This window comes from Trachurus trachurus (genome assembly GCF_905171665.1).
Source record: "Trachurus trachurus genome assembly, chromosome: 20".
NCBI classification, from domain to species: domain Eukaryota; kingdom Metazoa; phylum Chordata; class Actinopteri; order Carangiformes; family Carangidae; genus Trachurus; species Trachurus trachurus.
Window position 1 is genome coordinate 16,123,660 of NC_139911.1, and position 22,654 is coordinate 16,146,313.

General features: G+C 43.5%; 2 protein-coding genes across 2 annotated transcripts in view; one reads left to right on the forward strand and one right to left on the reverse strand.

The window, feature by feature from the left end:
• The window catches only part of slc4a2b (solute carrier family 4 member 2b), a 29,087-nt gene extending 12,509 nt beyond the window's left edge, over window positions 1-16,578 (forward strand). The window contains exons 3-23 of the mRNA XM_083995728.1: window positions 1,115-1,274; window positions 1,410-1,636; window positions 2,514-2,638; window positions 3,473-3,693; window positions 5,756-5,892; window positions 7,405-7,585; window positions 7,680-7,815; window positions 8,189-8,390; window positions 8,487-8,595; window positions 8,703-8,887; window positions 9,656-9,872; window positions 9,978-10,184; window positions 10,329-10,477; window positions 10,700-10,894; window positions 11,324-11,548; window positions 12,037-12,126; window positions 12,261-12,427; window positions 13,257-13,510; window positions 13,620-13,789; window positions 14,028-14,201; window positions 14,291-16,578. Coding sequence (XP_083851854.1) covers window positions 1,115-1,274; window positions 1,410-1,636; window positions 2,514-2,638; window positions 3,473-3,693; window positions 5,756-5,892; window positions 7,405-7,585; window positions 7,680-7,815; window positions 8,189-8,390; window positions 8,487-8,595; window positions 8,703-8,887; window positions 9,656-9,872; window positions 9,978-10,184; window positions 10,329-10,477; window positions 10,700-10,894; window positions 11,324-11,548; window positions 12,037-12,126; window positions 12,261-12,427; window positions 13,257-13,510; window positions 13,620-13,789; window positions 14,028-14,201; window positions 14,291-14,371 — 3,612 coding nt within the window. The 3' untranslated portion in view covers window positions 14,372-16,578. The remainder of the gene's footprint in view (window positions 1-1,114; window positions 1,275-1,409; window positions 1,637-2,513; window positions 2,639-3,472; window positions 3,694-5,755; window positions 5,893-7,404; window positions 7,586-7,679; window positions 7,816-8,188; window positions 8,391-8,486; window positions 8,596-8,702; window positions 8,888-9,655; window positions 9,873-9,977; window positions 10,185-10,328; window positions 10,478-10,699; window positions 10,895-11,323; window positions 11,549-12,036; window positions 12,127-12,260; window positions 12,428-13,256; window positions 13,511-13,619; window positions 13,790-14,027; window positions 14,202-14,290) is intronic.
• Window positions 16,579-17,227: 649 nt separating this feature from the next.
• Window positions 17,228-19,157, reverse strand: LOC311003867 (uncharacterized protein). Its single transcript, XM_083995772.1, has 4 exons — window positions 18,733-19,157; window positions 18,416-18,520; window positions 18,211-18,312; window positions 17,228-18,082 (listed from the first exon to the last, which is right to left on the reverse strand). Exons 1-4 carry the CDS (start codon window positions 19,024-19,026, stop codon window positions 17,993-17,995), a joined length of 591 nt encoding a protein of 196 aa, XP_083851898.1. The 5' UTR covers window positions 19,027-19,157; the 3' UTR covers window positions 17,228-17,992.
• Between the last annotated feature and the right edge of the window lie 3,497 nt (window positions 19,158-22,654).

Here is a 22,654-nt window from a genome sequence, read left to right on the forward strand (position 1 = left end):
GGATTTTATTATTGTCTTGTTTCTTTATGTAAAATAAATATTAACATGAAGAACAAGAAACTTGTAACCACAGCTGTCACATGCCTAGTGAATATTTACCCTGTGAAGTGGTGTGGATAAAACTATAGTATACTGTAGAATGGAAATACTCGAGTGTCTCACTTACAGTGCAATATTTGAATATATTTATCATTTATTAGTATTGTTATTATACATTATGGTATTTGTGTGTGGTCTGCTGTGAGTTAGAGGCAGAGTTATATTTCATTACGTGCTTTCTGTGGCTTCCTGCAGCAGCGAGGAAAACCTAATATATGAGCGATCCGTGAGGTGTCCTGAGAACCACCTGAGGGGGAGTCAGGTGACTTCTGGCCCCTCGGTTTTGCCACAGGAAGGGTTCGCTGCAGGATGAGGGGCACCTGCGCAGTAGCCATGGCAACATTCAGCAAAATCGTGTCAGACAGAGTAGATCCACTCGCCGTATCGTTCCTTATCACAACATCCCACCAGCAGGGCCGGACGCAGCAGGGCGCCCGAGTCCTGCTGCAAGAAAACAGATCTCTTATCACCCACATGATCCCTGTCACACCACAGCATGGAAAAAGAGTAACTGATCAAAGCACATGGCCATTGTTTTCAATTTAAAGCTTATTTTCAAGAATCCATGCACGAGAGGAGCCTGTCATATGATGCCCTGACTGTGGTGCATTCACAGCACCACTACGCCCTCTACTGTTGGTTTAAGGGAAAGACGACACAGCACTCTGTTTCCCAGATCCACACTTTTTTGGGGGACAAAACGTATTAAATATTATGAAAACTTATTAAAAGAACCAATCAAGTATATTTTGGGGGCTTTTTTTGCCTTTAATCGACAAGGTTAGTTGAGAGAGACAGGAAATGGGGGGTAGAGAGAGGGGCAATGACACGCAGCAAAGGGCCAGCTATTTAGATTTGTATACTAAGTTACATTATGTATTTGTCTTCATTCATTTGTATCACAATTAGTTTCCTAATGTCCTGTTTGGAGTTCAACGTTTCTTAATTAGTTGATTCTTATTCTTTTGTTGTGTTTCTGTGTATTCATTTGTTCTGTTGTTTGTTTGTGTTGCAGCCAGAGGCTCCTGCTGCCTCATCTCTACACGGGCGCTCAGAAGAAGAGGACGATGGGGACCTGAACAAAGCTCTGGGCGTCCAGCGCTTTCAGCAGATCCTCAGTCCTGCTGCTGTACCTGATGAGCAGCACCATAACTACCATGAGGAGGACATTGAATGTAAGCATGCAGGAAATTCATAGTTGTTGTCAATATGTGACACATTTTAAGGGGAAACGACAAACCAAAAGGTTTAAGTGTTAATACGGCAGCAGCTTAACTCTGTTTGGTCTCCGTGCTCCGTCTCCTCTGCAGACCACCGTCACTCGTCTCACCACATCCACCGACCTCTGTCCAAACTGCCCCCCGAGGGACGCAGGAAGAAGAGCAGCAAGAAAAGGAAGAAGGACAAAGATCACAAGAGCAGCCATGTTCCCAACAGTGGCCCCATAGAGGAAGGAGAGGATGAAGAGGAGGAGGAGGAGGAGGTGACGGAGACGACTTCTGCTCCGTCTGACTCGGAGAAAGCCAAAGATGTGGAGGTGATTAGTCTCACAGTGAAGCTTTTTACCATACTTCAGGATTTAAAATATTCCAATATGTCAAAAACATATTGAGTTCACTCTAAAAACAAGAAAAACTGCAAATCCCCACATTGGAGAAGCCAAGAAGACAGATTTGTCTGATAACAATCTGCTAGAAGAACATATTGCACGTATCCTGCCCAGACTCCAGTCTTGCTTGGTTTTATATCTTGGTTTTACAGGTTTCATATATCCTTATGCTGTCCAGTGAGAATCAGATTGCACCTCTTCACACCCACAGTAACAAACGGCTGTTTTGCTGTTTTGATTTGCATGGCGATGGGTGAATGAGTGTTCAGGAATGTGCTTCAACACAAATGGACACAGTCCATGCTCTGATACCCAAGCCGGTCACTCACTGTTGTAGCATTACCATATTTTCCTCTATGAATATTTCAGTGTCGTCTTAATCATTCAACAGTGGGTTTCTGGTTTGGCTGTTATTATGATATCCACAAAGCAGAACTAAATTTAACCTAATGAGAATGTAACAGTCGTGTTCACTGGCACAGGATTTATATAGTTTCATGTAACTGTTCTCGTAAATTATTGAACATTATTTGGGTTCAGCTTCTGCTTCTTTTATACTTTTGTCACATAAACCAAGTAGAGTATAAATGTCTTCAGTGCGTCCTTGTGAATGTGATCTGTTTGTTATGTTTTCTGGGAAAGATTTCCACCATTTTCTACAAAGGAAAATACAACACATGTATATCCCTCTCTACATCCACAGGGTTTTATGGATTTATTTGTCCATTGTCTGAATCTTGAATTTTGGCTTCACCGTCTGGTTTTACTGTAAGCGGTGCTCTCACACTCTGTCTTTTCTCCACAGTTCTTTGTTTCAGATGACGAACATTTGGCCAGTCGTGGCAAAGAGAGTCCTGTCTCAAACCGAGAGCTGGATATTGTACCGCAGTCTGGTGAAGCAGCAGACACTGAAGATGCATCTTCCACAGAGTGAGTCAAGCTGAGTTCTTGGAATAAATAAAAAGACAGAAATGAGAGACTCTTAGGTCTCTAATAATGCTGCAGTGGTTGCATAATGCATGTTTTTGCCGTGATGCTGAAGTGTTCTTCCAGCTGCTCTGATTGGGTCGGATTGCTCAGGCACCAGTCTAATTGGACAGCAAGGTACAAACTGTACGTTACCATGTCTCAGGCATCCAGTGGGCCTGCTGGGCCTGATGTGATGTGACCAGTAATCCTCTCCTCAGAGACCCATATATCACCTCTCGCTCTGGACGACACAGCACACCTCAGCTGGCCCAGGCTCCACCTATGACATTTACTTTTTCATTTCATGAGGGTTTAATCAGAGCCAGGATAAAGCGGCTCCTTTTCAGTCACAGCGGATTTGTATCTTAGAAAACATCCTGATAAGAGGATGGACAAGGAAAGTTGAGGGGAAAGTAGTCTTTTTTTATTTTTAGAAAAGTCTTGAAAGACAGCTGATACTCAAAGAACGGTGAGTTCATTATGTTTAATTTAAAAGTGCTTGTCGGTGTATTATGAATATTTAGGAAGTAAAAGATGTTTGTTTTTAGTAGCAAATGTATTACAGAAGGATTTCCAGTAGATGGGTCCAACACTGAAGGTGCTATTTATGAAACATTCAAAAAAAGGGAAATAATAGCAGAAAATTGTGTTTTTGTAAATCATGGAATACTTGCAAACCTTTGTCTTTGTAACCCAAACTTTGAATTATGAATGGATAAAATGGTTAATCAACTAAAGACAAAAACTGAACAAATTCTGAGCCACAACTTTGTCTTGATTCTCTGCTTTATCTAGTAAGCCGGTTTTGTCCGACACCTCCAGCCCTTCCCCACCGTCAGGGCCGCCTGAGCACATACCGCTGGCCCGGGTGTCCTCCGCCAGCCGCAGCTACGACCTACAAGAGCGCCGGCGTACGGGCAACATGACGGGAGCCGAGCAGGCCAAGTACCAGCGCATCCCCACGGATGAGAGCGAGGCTCAGACACTGGCCTCCGCTGACCTGGACGGCATCAAGAGTGAGTGCAGACAAAATGTCGCTGGGCAGATTTTGCTCTTTCATAATTTTTTTTAATGGATTTCAGCCTCACAATAATTTGGCTGGAGTGCATTCCCCTGCCAACAGTGAGAGCATTTTATAGAATGGGTGACGTCAATTCAAAACTGATCCATACAGTTATACATTATAGGCAGTATATGTTTGCTTTTAAGGGATTGTTATTGTTGCTGTTGAAACACAAAAAAATGTGAGTTTCCAAACTTTTCTTACCAGTTTTTATTTGTGAGTTTTTTTTAAATCTTCTATATTCAGTGTTTTTATATAACCGATAGCAGCTCGAATATGAAAAAAGTTACATCTCTGCCGTTCCCCTCATCTGTCAATGTCTTAAAGCCTTTCAGCGCCTAGTGGCCGTTTCCTTGTTGTTTTTCCAGACTGTGTGGCTTTCTGATGGTGTTTTTTATAGTTTTCAGTCCCATCTTTTTATAATGTCATTACTTCTGCATTGTTGCTGCGGGATTAAACGGCAATTAATGAAGTCTTGACTTTGTTGATGGCCGGATTCCTCCAGAAACATCAGTGTGAGGGCGGGGGCCACCTCAGGTCCCTTCCACATTGCAGTCTGCTCCCCGCTGCCCTGTGACGTTCCCAGGCCCCCGGCCCAGCGTGGGGTTGTGTTCGGGGCCGGGGAGATTTACGTCAGGGAGCTGACCCCTCAGCTAAGAGCAGCAGCTTATCAGAGATTGTGGCAGACAGGCCCACATTATTAAATTAGCCGTTCCCGCTGTCAGCTGAGGCCCCTGGACTCAGGCCCAAGCCATCGTGGTATCTAAACCTGGATCTGAGTCCAAAAGCTTTAATATTTGGTGAAGAGTAATAAGGGGAAGGCAAACAGAAGAAGCTGTAGGTTGAGGTATTGGCTGGATATTGTCCAGGTATTTGGACATTATGAGACTTCGTGACAAAGAGCTCCCCTCAGGCTCCTCACCACTTATTCGGTGTCTTCTTTTATCTTCTTCCCGCCACCGTAAATCATCCTGGGAAAGTCTGTGTCTCTGGCTGCTGCTCAACAATAGGAATTATTAGATCACTGTCCCTCCCCTTTTGTCCAACCCGAGGGAGTTAACACCTCGGCTCACTGATGCTTTCTGATGGTTTCAGGTCCTCGCGGGGTCAGACGCAGGGCAAGTAATTGCAGCTTTTTCCGACTTGTCAAAACTTTAGCACTAGTCACACATGCCAGTTTGAGCAACCAGAGGGTCACGTAGTCAGATAGCTGTGCCAGCGCCAGCCCAACGCCCACTACACACCCTCCTCTTCCTTCAAGAGCTCCATGCCACTCAGGCCCCATTTAACTCCAGGGTCTGCCCCAAACTTAACTCACACACCAGTGAACACATCATGGAGCCACTTGGCACTGGACCTGCTCAGTAGGAGTTGGAGAGACTAAAGCTAGTGCAAAGCTGCAAATAAAGCTAGAATGAGGAGAGGATAAGATTTATATATTTTTTTTTTTTGGTGAACCAGGACCTCCTGGTTTTCAGATAATGAGGTAAAACGTCGATGAGGACCCTCCAAAGCTTCACTTTTTGTTACATAGGATTTACAAGTGGTGATAAAGGTAAGACAAAGGGTGTTGAAGAAGGGATTTTGTGATTGCAAATCGTGATATTATAAAATGATTTGTATAGCGTCATAACATGCAAGCCAGAGGATCCATTAATCTTTGACCTTATAAACCAGAGAGGACAGTTTACTCACGGTACCAGCCAGTGTCTCTGTGCACATCCTTTTCAGTGGCTGGTGGGCTGCCAGCATGCGTAACCCTACTCTCCACTGTGGGACTACAGGAACAAAACACAAAGTGCCCTGGTCCTCTGTGACTTGATGGAATGAGATTTGACCTCGGGGTGAAACGTTTTGCACACTAAAAGCTGCAGAGGCAGTCTGTAACAAACTGCAGTATTTTAAACGTTCGTGCAGTGTGACTTCCGTACAGTGTGATGTGCGATTAGGTTTTTGAGGTGGCTAGAAAATGCTCTCGACTCAACTCAGCTCCTTCTCCCCTTCTCTGTGGCCAGGTCACCGTTTTGAAGATGTTCCTGGCGTGCGCAGACATCTGGTCAGAAAGAGCACCAAGGGACAAGTGGTGCACATCAGCAAAGACCACAAAGAGCCGACCACTCGCACCCGAAAGCAGGACCGGACCCCACATGAGGTGAAACATTACTCACTTGTTGCCCATTCAGAATTTATTTTGGTGAAACTATACTTGTATACTTGTCTTTTGTGATTAATTGATTAATTGTTTGGTCTATGAAATATCAAAAAATAGTTCCAGGGACAAAGGTGGTATCGAATATAAAAATATTAAATTTACAGTGACATAAAACAGAAACATTTACTGAGTATTAACTTTCTGTTTATTCACCTGAAGGAAAAAATCGTACCTCACTGCCGTTTCCTGATACTATTGATGATTTCTTAATCTCAGAAAAGTTGATAGAAACTTTCTATTCATTATACACAAAGACAGTTGGATTGATTAATAAATGTAAATGAGTGAACCATGAATAAAAGTAGGCTACTATTCACATGATCACATGTAGCTGCAGTTCAGTGAAGCCTAGTATGACAATCCTTTATTCTAATCCTTTATTATTTTGTTTAATTGCCTCAAATATGGTTGTAAATCCTGGGAAATGACCCCCTGTTTTTCCTCTGTCAGTTTTAGCACAGCCCCCCTCTCCTTTGTGGCTGAGACAGGGAGGGAAGGAAACAATTAAAAATGAATGAAAGAGTTCTTTCCTTTCACACACAGAAAGGAAAAAAGAGGGGAGAGAGGAGCGGAGGTAACCAGACTCCAGGAGCTCCTGAGAGAGGGAGTTATGTTTTATTAACACACACACACACACACATACTCATACAGCGCTTTGAGCCCCCAGCCGCCCTGGTAAACAACAGGTCCCTGTCAGGTGTGTGTGTGACAAGGAAGAGTAACCTATGGGCATGTGTGTAAAAGTCAGGCCCCCAGCCTTTGTGCCGCCGCGGTCGATTGTATCAGTGTTTGAGTCCTTTCCTGCACCGTCTCGCTCCTCCAGTCGTTGCCCGTGGTTCTGTACCGCTCTGTCTCGCGGCCAGACGGCTTCATGCTGGACATGGACTCCTTTCAGATGGGTCGGTACCAGAAGGTGAGGCTGGGTGACCGGCCAGAGTCAGGTCTGACTCGTGTGAGCGTGATTTCCCAGGCATGCAGCAGGTTGACAACGGCACATGACGGGATTTTCCAGCCTGTTTTTTTTCACAGGACTTGACTGACCCGCATGGTGTTGATTAATTACCCGTTAACAGATAGTGGATGCTGAGAGAAGCGCAGCAAGTATCACGTTTTTAAAAATGTTATCGGGTGGTTTTCTGTGTTTTATTCAAGGTAAACATCAAAGTAATAACACGGAGAACATATTTCCTTTTGTGTTGACTGACTTTTAATAAATCACCTGGAGATCCTGATAAGCATGGAGTCTGATGTCTGATGCTGACATGCAAAATGCTTCACTGAGGCCGTTGCCACTAAACCAAGTTTGCTTGATTCAACTGATTAAATCCAAAGGGCGTTGAATATTTGGCTCATGCTGAACATGCGTGTTGTTTGGTTTTCAGTATGGCTGCTTTCTGACATACAGTACCTTCCCCTCATGTGCGTGTGTGTGTTCCTGTTCGATGTTTCCAGGTGTTTGTGGAGCTGAATGAGCTGACCATGGACAAGAACCAGGAGATGCAGTGGAAGGAAACGGCTCGTTGGATCAAGTTTGAGGAGGACGTGGAGGAGGAGACGGAGCGCTGGGGGAAACCTCACGTGGCTTCTCTGTCTTTCCGCAGTTTGCTTGAGCTCAGAAAGACCATCTCGCACGGTAGGATAGACGGGACGTGAGCACGCACAGTTTTGAAAGCCAAAAAAACTGATCCACTTAGAGTCCTGAGCTCAGTGTGTGTGTCTGTTTGCAGGTGCCGTGCTGCTGGACCTGGACCAGAAGACCTTGCCTGGCATCGCTCACCAGGTGGTGGAGCAGATGATCATCTCTGACCAGATCAAAGCTCAGGACAGAGCCAACGTCCTGAGAGCCCTGCTGCTTAAACACAGGTGACTTGCAGCGTCAGTCTAGAGCGAGACGATCATTCGATTAGAAAAATAATCCCACCTGTTCTGCTAATTAATTAATCATCTCAGTCATGTTTCAAGCTAAAGTTGTGAAGAATGCCATGTTTTCAGATTTCACTCGACATGATGACCGTCTACTGCTCCCCTTTAATACCAACAGTGTGCACAGTCTGACTTTCTCAACTAATTGTAGGTGACATTGATCATTGATTACCTCTCAGGTACGGGGAGGAACAGCCTGTAACCACCTTTTCTTTCACTGCTGCAAACTTCCTGCTGCTAGGTGGCTTCATGCCTTGTCACTTCCTCTCTTCCTTCTGCTCAACCTCACTCTGCCTCTCCCTGCCTCCCCTAGTCACCCGAGCGATGAGAAAGAGCACAGTAGCCCCTTCCCCAGGAACATCTCCACAGCCAGCCTCGGCAGCCTCATGACACACCACCACACCGGCAACCACACCCACCAGCCTGAGCCGTCTGTCACCGACCCACTAATGGGCACCGTCCACGCAGCCGTAGAAACAGACACTCGCATCAACATAGAGAAGAACGAGGTGCAGGTAAGGTCTAGTGTTCAAGAGTTTTTCAGAAAACACAATTTTTTATTAAATCGCAAGAATGCCTCTTTATCCTGATTTCGCTCCCTGTGTTTGCAGCAGAAGGAGCCGACCTTGGTGCATGGTATGCATCGGTCCAAGTCCAAACATGAGCTGAAGCTGCTGGAGAAGATTCCTGAAAATGCAGAGGCCACAGTTGTCCTTGTGGGTGAGTTGCAACCGCCCCTAAAACACCTGAAACACTGGCTAATTTGAAGAAAAGCTGAAAACAGTACAACTTCACTTCAAAACCACTTGTGTTCCTTCATTTTCTAGGCAGTGTGGATTTCCTGGAGCAGCCCACCATGGCGTTTGTGCGGCTGCAGGAGGCGGTCGAGCTAGAGTCCGTCCTGGAGGTCCCCGTGCCCGTCAGGTTCCTATTTGTTCTGCTGGGACCCCCCACCACCAGCATGGACTACCACCAGATAGGACGCTCCATCTCCACGCTCATGTCTGACAAGGTATAGGACCAAAGATTTTTCCTTAAAAGTGTATTTTTTAAAGGGATCGTTCAACATTTTGGCAAATTGGCCCATTGCCATAATCCCTATAGTCATAGCAGTTGGTTTGTTACCTTTAATTGTTGGTGCAAGCTATTGTTAGAACGGCGGAGCAGAGCCACGAGCTGCTCAGAGCTACGCTACGGAGGCTAATGGGATTTCTTGGTTTTCCTCATCAAATACACAATCCAACAACTCCAAAACGCTCTCATGGACAATTTGTGACCTGCACATTCACCACGCTATGAGATAATAACAGAACGTTACGAGACAGAGTTGTTTTCGAGGCAAATGCAGCGACTGCTTGCCGAAAAACAGGAACATGCATCAGCGGTTTTACCTTGAAAACAACTCTGTCTCGTAATGTTCTGTTATTATCTCATAGCGTGGTGAATGTGCAGGTCGTTTGGAGTTTGATGAGGGAAACCAAGAAATTCCATTAGCATCTGTAGCATAGCTCTGAGGCTTAGCAGCTCGCGGCTCTGCTCCGCCGTTCTAAAAACATCTTGCACCGACAATTAAAGGTAACCAACCTACTGCTATGACTATAGAGATTATGGCAATGGTCCAATTTGCCAAAATGTTGAATTATCCCTTTATGCACAAAAATCCCAAGTCACAAACTGGCAGTAGCATAACTAAAGGTACAGCACATATACTGTAAGTATGAGGTAAACGTAGAGTAGATTCCTGCAGTTTGCTCATCTTTGTGACTGAATTTCCATGCAGCAATTTCATGAGGCGGCCTACCTGGCGGACGACAGGCAGGACCTGCTGAACGCCATCAACAGCTTCCTGGACTGCAGCATCGTGTTGCCTCCGTCTGAGATGGGAGGTGACGAGCTGCTGCGCTCAGTCGCTCGCTTCCAGAGGGAGATGCTGCGCAAGAGGGAGGAGCAGGGCGTCAAACTGATGGCCAAAGAGCCCAAAAGCCTTGAAGAAAAAGGTAAAGTGTCGACATACGCATCTGTGGCCTCATGAGAGGATATTTCACTGTGATTTAATCAATCATCAGTCATATAATTGATAAGCTGCTCTTCTCGTCACTCAGAGGCCCTTCTCCAGCCCTCAAAGAAGTCAGATGACCCATTACAGCGCACAGGACGCCCCTTTGGCGGGCTGATACGAGACGTGCGCCGACGTTACCCGAAGTACGTCAGCGACTTCAAGGACGCCTTGAACAGTCAGTGCATGGCCGCCGTCATCTTCATCTACTTCGCTGCCCTGTCTCCTGCCATCACGTTCGGAGGCCTGCTGGGTGAGTAAAACACTGTGTTTAGTCTCGTGTGTCAGATCCCTTCATGTTTTTGTAATGATGGTCAGTTAACAGTCTATTGAGGAGGCTTTAGACCATGTTTGTCTTCATTGTGTTAACGAGTTATGTGTGTGTGTCTGTTGCTAGGTGAGAAGACGGAGGGCCTGATTGGCGTCTCTGAGCTGATCGTGTCGACGGCGGTGCAGGGTGTGCTCTTCTGCCTGCTCGGAGCTCAGCCTCTGCTGATCGTGGGTTTCTCTGGACCTCTGCTAGTTTTTGAGGAAGCCTTTTACAGTGTAAGTTGTTGAGCAGCAAATAAACAAGTGGCTCTACATAATAACAGGAGTCGACAATTTTAAAGTCTAGTTGAGATACTTGCTGCTTATATGAAATCTGCTGTAGGTTCATATTCAGCATAGAGATACAGTACGATGATGATTATATGAATATTCTCATCGAATTAAATAAAATATTCCTCTTCGTCATGAGTGATGTTTAATGGCTGTGCTTTTTCACAGTTCTGTAAAGCCAATGAAATGGAGTACCTCACCGGTCGTGTCTGGATTGGGTTTTGGCTCATCATCATCGTCTTCATCACAGTGGCCTTCGAAGGCAGCTTCCTGGTTCGCTTCGTCTCTCGCTTCACCCAAGAGATCTTCTCCTTCCTCATCTCCCTCATCTTCATCTGCGAGACCTTCATCAAGCTTGGCAGGGTACACCAGAGACCTGAAATAACAACTCCTGATTACGAAAACTTTTTGTTGGCACGCTGGGGGATTACGTCCCTGATGCTGAACTGAACAGACTAATCTTTGGACAATATTCAAAAGTCGGGGTCGAAAAGAGTATGTTTTTCTAACAAGAGCACCAAAAATCTTCTGTGGTTGACTGGCCTTGGAAATTAAATGGATTGGGAGTTAACTATTATCCAGGCTTATGGTTTTGGAAAGTGTGCTATTTTTAGCCCGCCTACGGGCTAATTTCATTTTCCAGGACGTGTGGTAGTGCTAGAATATGTGATGCATGCTAATCCGTCTAAAGGAATCACAGCAGGTTCACATGTATGTGTGTAAACATTTGTATGTTGATTTGAGTGAGTAAAATATTGTGTATTTATTTGAACCCTCTTTGTTGTTGGGCAGATTTTCAAAGAGCACCCACTGAAACGCTGCTCCCTTGACAACGGCACAGACCTGGGCCCCTCCTCACAAAATTTCACCATCATGCTGAGCAATAACACGGAGGCGACAGTGACTGTTCGGGGGGAGCCCAACACTGCGCTGCTCTCTCTGGTCCTCATGGGCGGGACGTTCTTCATTGCTTTCTACCTGCGCAAGTTCAAGAACAGTGCGTTCTTCCCTGGAAGGGTAAGTGGCTTAAAACATGGGCCATGTGATATTAACATCTATATCTTCTATTTTAACCTCCTATCATCATACATCAAGGATGCATGGTTGTTTTTCAGAGTTGGTGCAGTTAGGATACTTTTTGAGGTCTGGATGAAAGAACTATTACATAGTGAAATGTGAGGGCAAATTTGTCAAATGTATGTTTTAAATATTTATAATAGAAAGACACAATGACCATTTTATTTCCATAAATATTAAGCTGTTCCATTATAAACTTTTGAGTTACAATTTTTACTTGAAACGATGGATGCTTTCAAGGTTAAATGATATTTTATTATCTTAAAATGTTGCTTTTTTCTTGTGTTAAAGTAATTATTCAATGAGCATAGCTGACTTGTCAAATGTATGTATGTATGTTATATATAATATGTAATGTATGTTATATAAAAATTGAACTCAAAGTTTATATAATTTGTGCTCACACTGTCCCATCTCGTGGTGTTTAGCTTCGCAGGGTGATTGGAGACTTTGGGGTGCCGATTGCCATCCTCATCATGGTCCTGGTGGATTACGCCATAGACGACACGTACACGCAGGTAAGAATCAAAAGACTTAATCTTTATGTGAAACATTTGGCCCGTGACTACAGGTTTGCTGTGATATCAAAGACTCACAATACAGATGTTTATTTTCCCATCATATTCCTGTCTCGATCCTCTGCATACTGTAGAAACTCAGCGTTCCCAGCGGTTTCTCCGTGACAAGTCCGGACAAACGAGGCTGGATCATCAATCCTCTGGGTAGTGACGGCCAATTCCCCATCTGGATGATGTTTGCCTGCTGTTTGCCTGCTCTGCTGGTTTTCATCCTCATCTTCATGGAGACGCAGATCACCACGTGAGTGACCCGTTTGTTCTGTTTCACCTGACCAACACAGGCACAGAGATGTGTGTTGTCATGACATTCAAATAGCCAAAAAAAACATTAACACATTTAATTGTTAAAAGGATAGTTCACCCAAAATTCAAATTTCACTCATTAATTACTCACCCTTATAAGGGCTGGGAGAATTTTCAGAGTCCTCCGTTCCTTCTCTGAGTTACGAGGGGGTCCGCGCAGCAGTATTTGTCCATATAATGGTTGTGAATGGTGCTCACTTTTCTTCGTCCAAAAAGACACACCAAAAAACATCCAAATACCTCCATACTGCTCGTCTGTAATGTCCCTCTTGTATTGAAGCCCCGACATGAGAAATTGTTCCGAAAAAATTTTAATAAGTCTATATTTTCACTGCTCTTCCTGTGTCATTTGCACTGACCGGCGGAACAATTTCTCATGTCGGGGCTTCAATACAAGAGGGACATTACAGACGAGCAGTATGGAGGTATTTGGATGTTTTTTGGTGCGTCTTTTTGGACGAAGAAAAGTGAGCACCATTCACAACCATTATATGGACAAATACTGCTGTGCGGACCCCCCCGTAACTCCGAGAAGGCACGGAGGACTCTGAAAATTCTCCCAGCCCTTAGTCGACATATAATGAGTGAAATTTGAATTTTGGGTGAACTATCCCTTTAAATATCTGTTTGTTGTTGTGCTACAGCTCAGTGATTAAGTGATAATAGCATTTTAATGTAAAAATATGTAGTAAAACATGATCAAAAGACTGAATATTAGCGTAGTCATCACAGAGAACTCATCCTTCTGCCTGTGTGACGTCCTGCAGCCTGATAGTGAGTAAGAAGGAGCGGATGCTGGTGAAGGGCTCTGGTTTCCACCTGGACCTGCTGCTCATCGTGGTGCTGGGTGGCAGCTCGGCTCTGTTCGGCCTGCCGTGGATGGCCGCCGCGACTGTCCGCTCGGTAACCCATGTCAACGCCCTCACCGTCATGAGCAAAGCTGTCGCCCCTGGAGACAAGCCTCGCATCCAGGAGGTGAAGGAGCAGAGGGTCACCGGGCTCCTGGTCGCCATCATGGTTGGTGAGTGGCGGCCGCTGAAGTGTCATTACTGCTGTTTTCTTTACTTCCTGTCAAACTGCTTCTTTCTCTTTCATGTCATGTTGATGTAGTCGTGCTCTGCTCTCTCCAGGCATGTCTATTGTGATAGGAGACCTGCTGCGTCAGATCCCCCTGGCTGTGCTGTTTGGTATCTTCCTCTACATGGGTGTGATGTCTCTCAACGGCATCCAGCTGACAGAGCGCATGATGCTGCTGCTTATGCCACCAAAGTATCACCCTGACCACACCTACGTACGCAAGGTGAGACACGCAGGGTGGTTTTGTCCTTTTACGTGGAGTAAAGACGGTTCCTAAATGTGAGAAATATTAAAATAATCAAGTGTCAATGAAAATGAAACCTTTTTTCTATTATGAGATATTGGAAGGTTTCCATTGTTCTTTTCTATCAACAACAACAACCAAGGACCATTTGCAGTATTTTTTTCACAGACACATGCTGGGGCTGGTTTTAATTTAATAAACTATCTCTCTCCCACAGGTGCGTACGCTGCGCATGCATCTGTTCACCTGCATCCAGGTGGTGTGTCTGGCTGCGCTGTGGGCCGTCATGTCCACACAGGCTTCTCTGGCTTTCCCCTTCGTCCTCTTACTCACCATCCCTGTAAAGATGTTCGTGCTGAGCCGCATCTTCACCGTCAGAGAGATTGCGTGTGTAAGTTAACCACCACCACCCAAGCACTTTCAGCGCTGTTTTTAATTTAATTTGTACAATGTTTTGTTAAATCTCTCTGTCTCTTCCAGTTGGATGCGGACGATGCAGAGCCAAAGTTCGACGAGCGTGACTGTCACGATGAATACTCGGAGATGCACATGCCTGTGTAACCCACGAGAAGCCCTTGCATATACCACTTGAGTCCTCTTAGTGGACACGAACATCTGTCACTCACAACCACTGACATCTGGGATGCAGCGATAGAGTCCCTCCAGCTTGAAAACACCCACAGAAAATCGTCGCCACGTCACTGTGCACCGCCGGCCTTCTTCATCATCATCCAGACAGCAACAGAAGCGTACGTCTGAGGTGTGGTTGTTTGTCATGTGGGTCAAACTTTTCACTGTTAAAGTAGCTTTTTATCATGTTATAGGAGGCTTTCCTGACGGTTAGCAGCACTTTGTGGCAAAACATAATGTAATCCCACTGTGGAGCTCAAACTATTAGTGTGTGTTCACCCATAATACACTTTTTAAAACATATTTCAGGGGACTAGAGATTCAAAATCATATCATGTGATCTCAAACTCAATATTAAATGTGACAACAGTAGATTTGCAAGACCGATTAGTTTTTAGCCCTGAAAGGTTGCTCTGATTCACATTGAATATGTGGAGGATATATGGGATACATTCCTTTATATTGTCATGCATATAGTTTTTGCTATTCTGGTTTGTCGCTATTTTTCATGTTTTAAGCTCACCAAGCGCCTTATGAAGGAAATGAAAAGATATGAGGGGTGTTTTTTTTCCTCATTCTGTCTTATTGTAGACGGCTGATCACTTTACCCGCCTCCTGAAGCTAGTAGCACTTTTTAAGACACCAAATCTGAACAATGACTGTATTTTATGAAATCATTTTATCCTTAGCGTCCTCTTAAATCCCTCAAATATCAGTGTTGCTTTAGTTTGCCTCTTAAATTACCGTCTTTGATTGATTGATTTTTAGCCTGTCCTTCGTTAACCTTTCAGTTTTTGTACTCCAGTGCAGCAGTCTCGTCACTAGTTGGGCTTTTTTTGTCACCTTCTGTACTTGTAGCGAATTAAGATCACCAGCAGAGGGAGATCTTGCAGGACTGTGATGAAGATGTACCAAAAAACAGTTTATGAAAATGCAATTTCTCGTTACACTAATGCCATTATGTCATGTTTCACATAGTGACATATTTTTGTAGTAGTAAGAAAACACGGTGGCATAATAAATACACTCTAAATGTCTCCACGCACATGCTTAGGGCACTAATGTAGGGTTTATTATGAGGTCTCACATGGTGTGGTCGGAATATTGGGAATCGCTGTAATTTATTGTTTTTTGTGCCAAATCATGTATCATGTAAATAGTTTTATGGTCAGAACAATAAGCTGCAGTTCAGTCATCTCAAATCTCCTAACTGTATTGTTTGTGAAGCCTAATTAACACGTTTTTCATAGTATAACATTCCTTGGTTTATCACAGTTTTGCTTGTTTTATTTTTTATTTTGTTTGTGCTTTGGTCATCAGCTAACTGTCTAAACATTTAATTCACACTCATGAACTTGGTCGACCAAATTTCCACACAAGATGTGTAGACAATCTCAATATTCATGCATTTCTGAGAGGTAAAGCTTTTAAAAAATATCTATATATATATATATCTACGTACGTGTGTAATTATTGTATGTCATGTTGTATCAGTGTGACATGGATTGGTCAAAGCGTTGACTCATATTAAATTGTGTTCCTGCTTCTCTAAAGTGTGTGTTTATCAGACACTGTTTTCCCTCTGAACTGCCCAAACTCAGCCCGAATGTCGCTGTGATCTTGTGCCTGTTTGGTGTCACAAAGTTGCACAAAGTCAAGTGCCTGTGGGACCATGAAGTGATCAGCTCCAAGTGTCTGTCGAGGTTGTAAGGACACAACACACATCATCATAGTTTGCACTTTTGAGATGCTTATAATCACAAAAAAACATCTCCCCCTTATTTATCTGTTGCAATATGCAGCAATGTTGCTGTCTTTGAAGATTTGTCACTAGCTTTTTTTTTTTTTTCAATGTGCACACACATCTGGCTGAATCATGGCCCTGACAATGAAGGGGATATTCATGAGAGGAAGACAGTGAAGTATGTCAAGTTTTATGTCTGCTGATTGTGCCTGTGGATTGGAGTGAAGATAGTCTGTGTACATCAAAGTATTTGTCAAAGTCTTGAAATGCTGATATGATATTGTTAATCCATTTCAAAAGCAATACAAAGTCTAAGAGGCTACTGCTGATGTTCCCTTGTACAATAATGGTTCAAATATTGATGACAAATAAAAGTTATTTTCTATTTATCCTGGCTGCTGTTCTTTTGTCATGTTTTCAATGTAAAACAACTGGAAGATAATTGATTATTTATATAGTGAGATTCACACTGGAGGCAGTTTTTAAATGCTTTCAACAAAATTTTACCAAAGAACAGGAACATGCAGGTTGCCCTGTAAGGCTGTGCAGCACATCAGCGCTTTGAGCTGAACACTTGAGTCATTATGCTTATAACAGCTATGCCTCGACATTTGCTAACGTAAAATACAGCTGAGACTGGGTAATGTCATTGCAGGTGTCCAGTCATAAATAATAAGAAATGTAGATGGAAACATGATAGTGGAAGTTGAGCGAACATGTAATGAGTAATTAATTACTTAATTTATCCTAAGGGGGATATGAGTATTTTTTCTACACCTGGGGACTGTAATTTCAATATACTATAAATAGTCAATTTGTTTGGAAACTATTCCTAATTGTGGATCAGTACACACATTGGTGCTCTGTGCTCTATGCTCAGAATAAACTAAGTGCTCGTGGTGATGAAGGTACATATCACCTCAGTGCTGCAATTTTTCAATTATGTTTTTAAGGTAGATATTTTTTGACAATAATGGAGCAAACGTATGAATCAAAAGTATGATATATCATAAAACAACAAATTACAATACTTCACACTAGGACTTATTCATTCTTGATTTTTATTTGATTTGTTAAGAGCAAATGTACAGTACTACAAGAGTTATTCTTTAAGAATAGTTAGTAGCAAAAAAATAAGAAAAAAGAAAACAAATCCTCATCAATCAAAATCCTTGGGATATTTGGGATACAACTAGATTATTGAAGGCAACATCTTTGTCCTACAACAGCAAAGACTGTGTCGAATGACTTTAAGGACTGCTCCTCCTCAGAGGTGTGGACCTCCTTTGTACATAATTTTTCTGGAAAGATGGCTTAAAAGTTTGACCCAAATCAGCTCCCAGATTAACACAAATCTCAATAACTGAACTTTGTTTCATCTCTCTCCATTCACAACAACCCAGATTTACTGTTTGACCTTGTTTTTAACCGCTGAACTGGTGAAACGAGCTCCTCCTCAACAGGCTGCAGCAAGTAAAGGAATGCGTTAGCCTACTTATTTTATTTTCAGTACTACAACTTTTACTTTATTTTCCACCATGTTATGTTATGTTGCCTGTACTCACTTCAAAATGATTCAGTTTAGAGCAAATTGTCATTCAACTCTTGATTGTTCACAAAATTCATCTCTATTATTATTGTGTGTTAACATGTTAACAATTAAACAGATTAGCAAAGACGTAAACAACAAAATACTGAAGATGTGTGACATGAATCTAACTCTAATGTAACAAAAACGACCACACTGCCAACACAACCCACAGATAAACATTAATGTGGTTAACAACAGGTCGCCAACACCACAGTGTTCACTGAGTTCCTGATGATGCCAGTAGAGTCGGAGCTCCGCTGCTGTAACCCATCCTGTTGCAGTGGTTCACTCTCTCCAGCTTCATCTCCTGTCAGACAGATGGATGGGAGAAAAATAAAAGAAACATGAAATCTGCAATGTGTTTTCCTTTTTCCTTTAAATCATAAAAGACACAACAAAAAATTGTAAGTTAAAGTAAAAGTGGAGCAGACTAACCTCTGTGAGGGCCGGTTTGTGGATACAGTGGACATATGGTTTGGGTTCCCGTTCAATGTTTCCTGCGTACGTTTTGTAACAGACTGCACAGTCAATCAGTGGCTGCATGAACAAACACAAACAAAACACCAGAGACAAGTTAGGACACGGAGGCGCCCCCATTACTGAGTTCTAGTGACGCAGCTGCAAATCAAACAAAACTCACTCTGTCGTTTCTGTACTGACACGCGGTGGAGTCGACTGTTCCCTTTGGACATTTGGAGGCTTTAAGGTAGAAGTGGTGGTAAATGTAGCTCACATCAAACCCAGCCTGAGGAGACAAAGGAGGAGGAGGAGGAGGAGGAGGAGGAGGAGGGGGGGGTTAGATATCAGCAACTCACAAAAACTCACTTTTTCTAATAGAATCACCTCATTCCTGATGATTACAGCCTTTCCAGAGATTATTACTAACAGTTAATCACAGGAAATCCCACAAGCAATGATCCTGTGAAGAGTTAACACAGAGACAGTAGGCTACTGTACCTCAATGTCTGACTTCATGGCACTTCTGAAGAAGAGAAAATGGTGCTGGATCCCATCGTGGGAGTTGACTTTCTCCAGAGACAGATCAACTCCTTTCTTGTAGGTCTCAGGAAGTTGATTGTAAGCCTCCTGTGCATTGCAGAAAGAAAAGAAAGCTCCAACGCTGAACAGCAGCAGCAACAGAGAAGCCATCTTTACTCCAGTGTCAGTAACAGTGTGGGCCGTCCACCCACCGTGCTGTTCTCCAGGACAGAAGATCCAGCCCTCTTTTACCAGGGAGAAAACAGGAAGCATTCCTTCTTGCCTTGGCGATCCACTGTGAATGTTAAGAGGAACATTAAAGTGATATATCTTTCACCTTCTACTATGTATTCTTACATCAGTGTAATAGAATAGTTTTTAATGACGACACTCTAGTTCATCTAGTTTTTATGTGTGTGCAGTTTAGATGAGAGCCAGGGTTATCTGAGCTGCATTTGAACAAAGTTAATCAATTACTGTTGAATATACTGGAAAATCTACACTGTCCCACGGGACTAAAGACATGACCATTTCATTTTCTAAACATGATTAATTTATAAATACAACATTCATTTTTTTGTCTTTATTGGAGAGTTCAGGTCTAAATGATACAGGACTTTGTAAGGAGTTTCTCGCACCAATTAATTGCTTTCCAGACCAATACACTCTGAAAGTTCCTTTACAAAGAACATTTCTTATAATTATAAAGACAAAATTAAGCTTCGGATGACTTCCATTTTTATGACAACTCAGTGGGTATAACTGAAGTAGCTACCTTGTGAATAAAACTGGGATTTCTCCTCTTGCAACATCATGCTGTATGGCAATGATACAGCAGGACTGTGACTTGGCCACAGGTGCAGATCCCGGCGGGGGACAGGGGGGACATGCCCCCCCCAATTTCTGAAAAACATTATTTGTCCCCCTCAATAAAAATACCCTAAATTATTCAAAATTGAACATATGTATTTTCAGACTTCACATTCTTCACATTTTAGATTCACATCTAAAAAGAAATGATTGAAAGGGTGGAACAAATGTTTGACAAATAAAGTAAGAGAGGCATCGGTGGTCCGTCATTCTTGCCATTTCTACCATTTTCTAAATACTCTGCATATGGTTATGGCACCGTGTTACATGGCATCAGATATATGTGCAATTTTTAGTCACTGGATTTTTCCATATTGTTCACCCTGTTCTTCCAGTTAACAGTATCACTTTGGTAAGGAGGTGATACTTTTATTGTACAGGTGTCCCCTGCAGCCAGCCCATGGTGCTGCCTCAACACTTGTCCTTCCTCTTCGCCCATAATCAGAAGCCACGACACTCTACCTCAGTGATCATCAACTGGCGGCCCGCGGGCCGAATCCGGCCCGCCGAACCTTCCAATCCGGCCCGCGACTGAGTTCTAATAGTTTACAAGTATTATAATTCTCGGTCTCTCGTTGTGTGCGCCTGTAAGTCAATGCGCTGGGACACGGAGACACGCAGACACGCGCAAAGTGTTTGTGTGTGCCTGTGAGTCCCTGCACTGGGATTAGGAAACACCGCGGTACCCAAAGCCCCGTACATGAAAGTTTAGAGAGCTGGCTGGACGGCAGGGTTTTCCCTGCCTGCATGTCTGCAGAGCCGAGCTGCCTGGGTGATTTTGGCCGCTGCCGCCGTTAAACCGGGTGAGCACGGGCCGTTCAGATGTAGCGTCTTTTGCGCACTCAAACCCATTCAGATGCGTGTCATGCGTGCTCACAACCCAAAAACGATGCGGTAGCGGCGCGTGTTTGATGCCACTTGGTTGTTGTTTTTTTTGTGCACGTCCGTGGCGCACAGCTGCACGGTCCTGCTTCTCCCTCCCGTGTTCAATTCAATTCAAAAAACTGTACTATTTATCTCCGAGGGGCAATTGTCCCGGTTCCCCCTCGGCCTGCGTCTCTCCTACTGTTTCCCACTGAGCTCTGTCCATGTGTGGAAAAACGTCGCCTTCGAGATGTAGAATGTGTATTATAGAAGAGAAAAAAACAACTGACTACTCAGGACCACTGACTTGTATCATCAGAACCGATTGTCAGCCTCCTTTCATATTTAGGCTGAAAATCACAGGGCAGGTCAGCAGTGTAAAGCTCCAGCCTTTGGCAGTATCTGAAAGTCCAGCTGTCAAGATTTTCATTTTATATCATACCAAACACCAAAGATAATGTATAAATGACAATTATGAGCTTACAGGTAAAATAGAATATAAACAAATAAATTACTAGGCAAAAAGGTGAATTTAATTTCAGTCTCGGCCTATTTGAATATCCGGCCCCCAAGGTGTCTGTTGAGAAAGATTCTGGCCCTTCAACAAATATAGTTGATGACCCCTCTACCTCTTTGGGGTACATGGCACCATGATGGTGACCTTCCAGCCTGCCTCTCTGCACTCAGCAGCAAGGTCGGCATACTATGAGGAACACAGTCTTAGTGCTGCTGGACTGATCACACATCAAATTGTTTCCCACAGGCTCATTAAAGGTACATTGTGTAGGAATTACTCCCATCTAGCGCTGCGGTTGTATATTGCAGTGTATTTTTCATGCTGCATTCACGTGAAATTGGGCAGACGGCAGACAGCCGCTGCACGTAACATAAACACGCCTCTATGTAAAGAAGTGGTCCGTCAGCACGAGGCAAAACAATACATGTGACAACATGTGGTCATCATGGCGATGTGGTATTGTTTACCTGACCCAGCTGTTACCAGCTTTCTCTCAACTTCTGTGACATCTGGTCTGTTACTGACGGCCGTCTGCCCGACTGCACGTGAATGCAGCATCAGTGTAACGCTCCATTCCTCCTCACTTCGTTACCGCGGTGACTTTTCACAGACGCCACCTCCACCTGAGCCGACAGCTCCGGTGTTTCCGGTGAGTTTCCGTGGTTTCCGTGGTTTCCTCAAGCTGCCACTGAACGTAAAAACATGGCGACATTGCATTGCTTTGGCTGGTGCTGTGTTCGTGGCAGTTTTTGCAGATAAGGCCGAGGTCGCTGCCGCTGCTCTGAAGGGGTTCCAGCTCAGATCCACTTCCTCCTGATGAACTTTCACCCCCATGACTCATGAAAACCTGTGTGCTGCTCAGATGGCTGACCTCAAAGTGCGTCTTTTCTGTGGTAAAAGGCTTTAATGACATTAACACAAATTTTAATATAATTAATGGGACTTAAAAAGTCCATATATTCATTTTGCTTTTAATTATTAAATAGTACAAACGTACAAAAAGCATCTCAATAATATAAAATCGTACCACTTACAAACAGAATTTGTGCTTGTTTCATTGAATCAGTACCGTTTCACAATACTATCAAAACTGATAAGGTAAAGTTGTTTGTTCTACCTTTTCTAGGAAGCTGCAGTGAACCTTCAATCCAGCAGAGGTCAGTAAATCACTGAACATTTAATGTAGCACACGTTGGGCTTTCACAACATGGCTGCATGGGTCAGCTGAGCTTACTAATGATTTTCATGTAGTGCAAACAAACAGAATCAAAAATAATGCCTCACAATCAAATGCCAGTAGTTGATCTTGATGTGCAACACAAGCGACAAGATCATCACTCTGAGTCATGTAGACGTACAGTATGTAGGCTACAATAGACCTACTGCAGTAGGACTGACATGAGACCAACAAGAGAAACCAGAACCAAGCAAAATAAAAAGTACACAAGATCAGAGAAACACAGCCAAGAAGAAAATACAAGTAAGAAATATTAGCGTCACAAACGTTTTCGTCCAAAAAAATTCAGTTTTTGTTGTGATTCATTCCACTCTTGTCAGTGTGAAGAAACAGTAGGTTGTGTTGTAGTGTATGTTGTTCAGGTTCAGGCATCTGTAACTTGGGAGTCTGCTTCTCAGAGTCTGAATGTTACA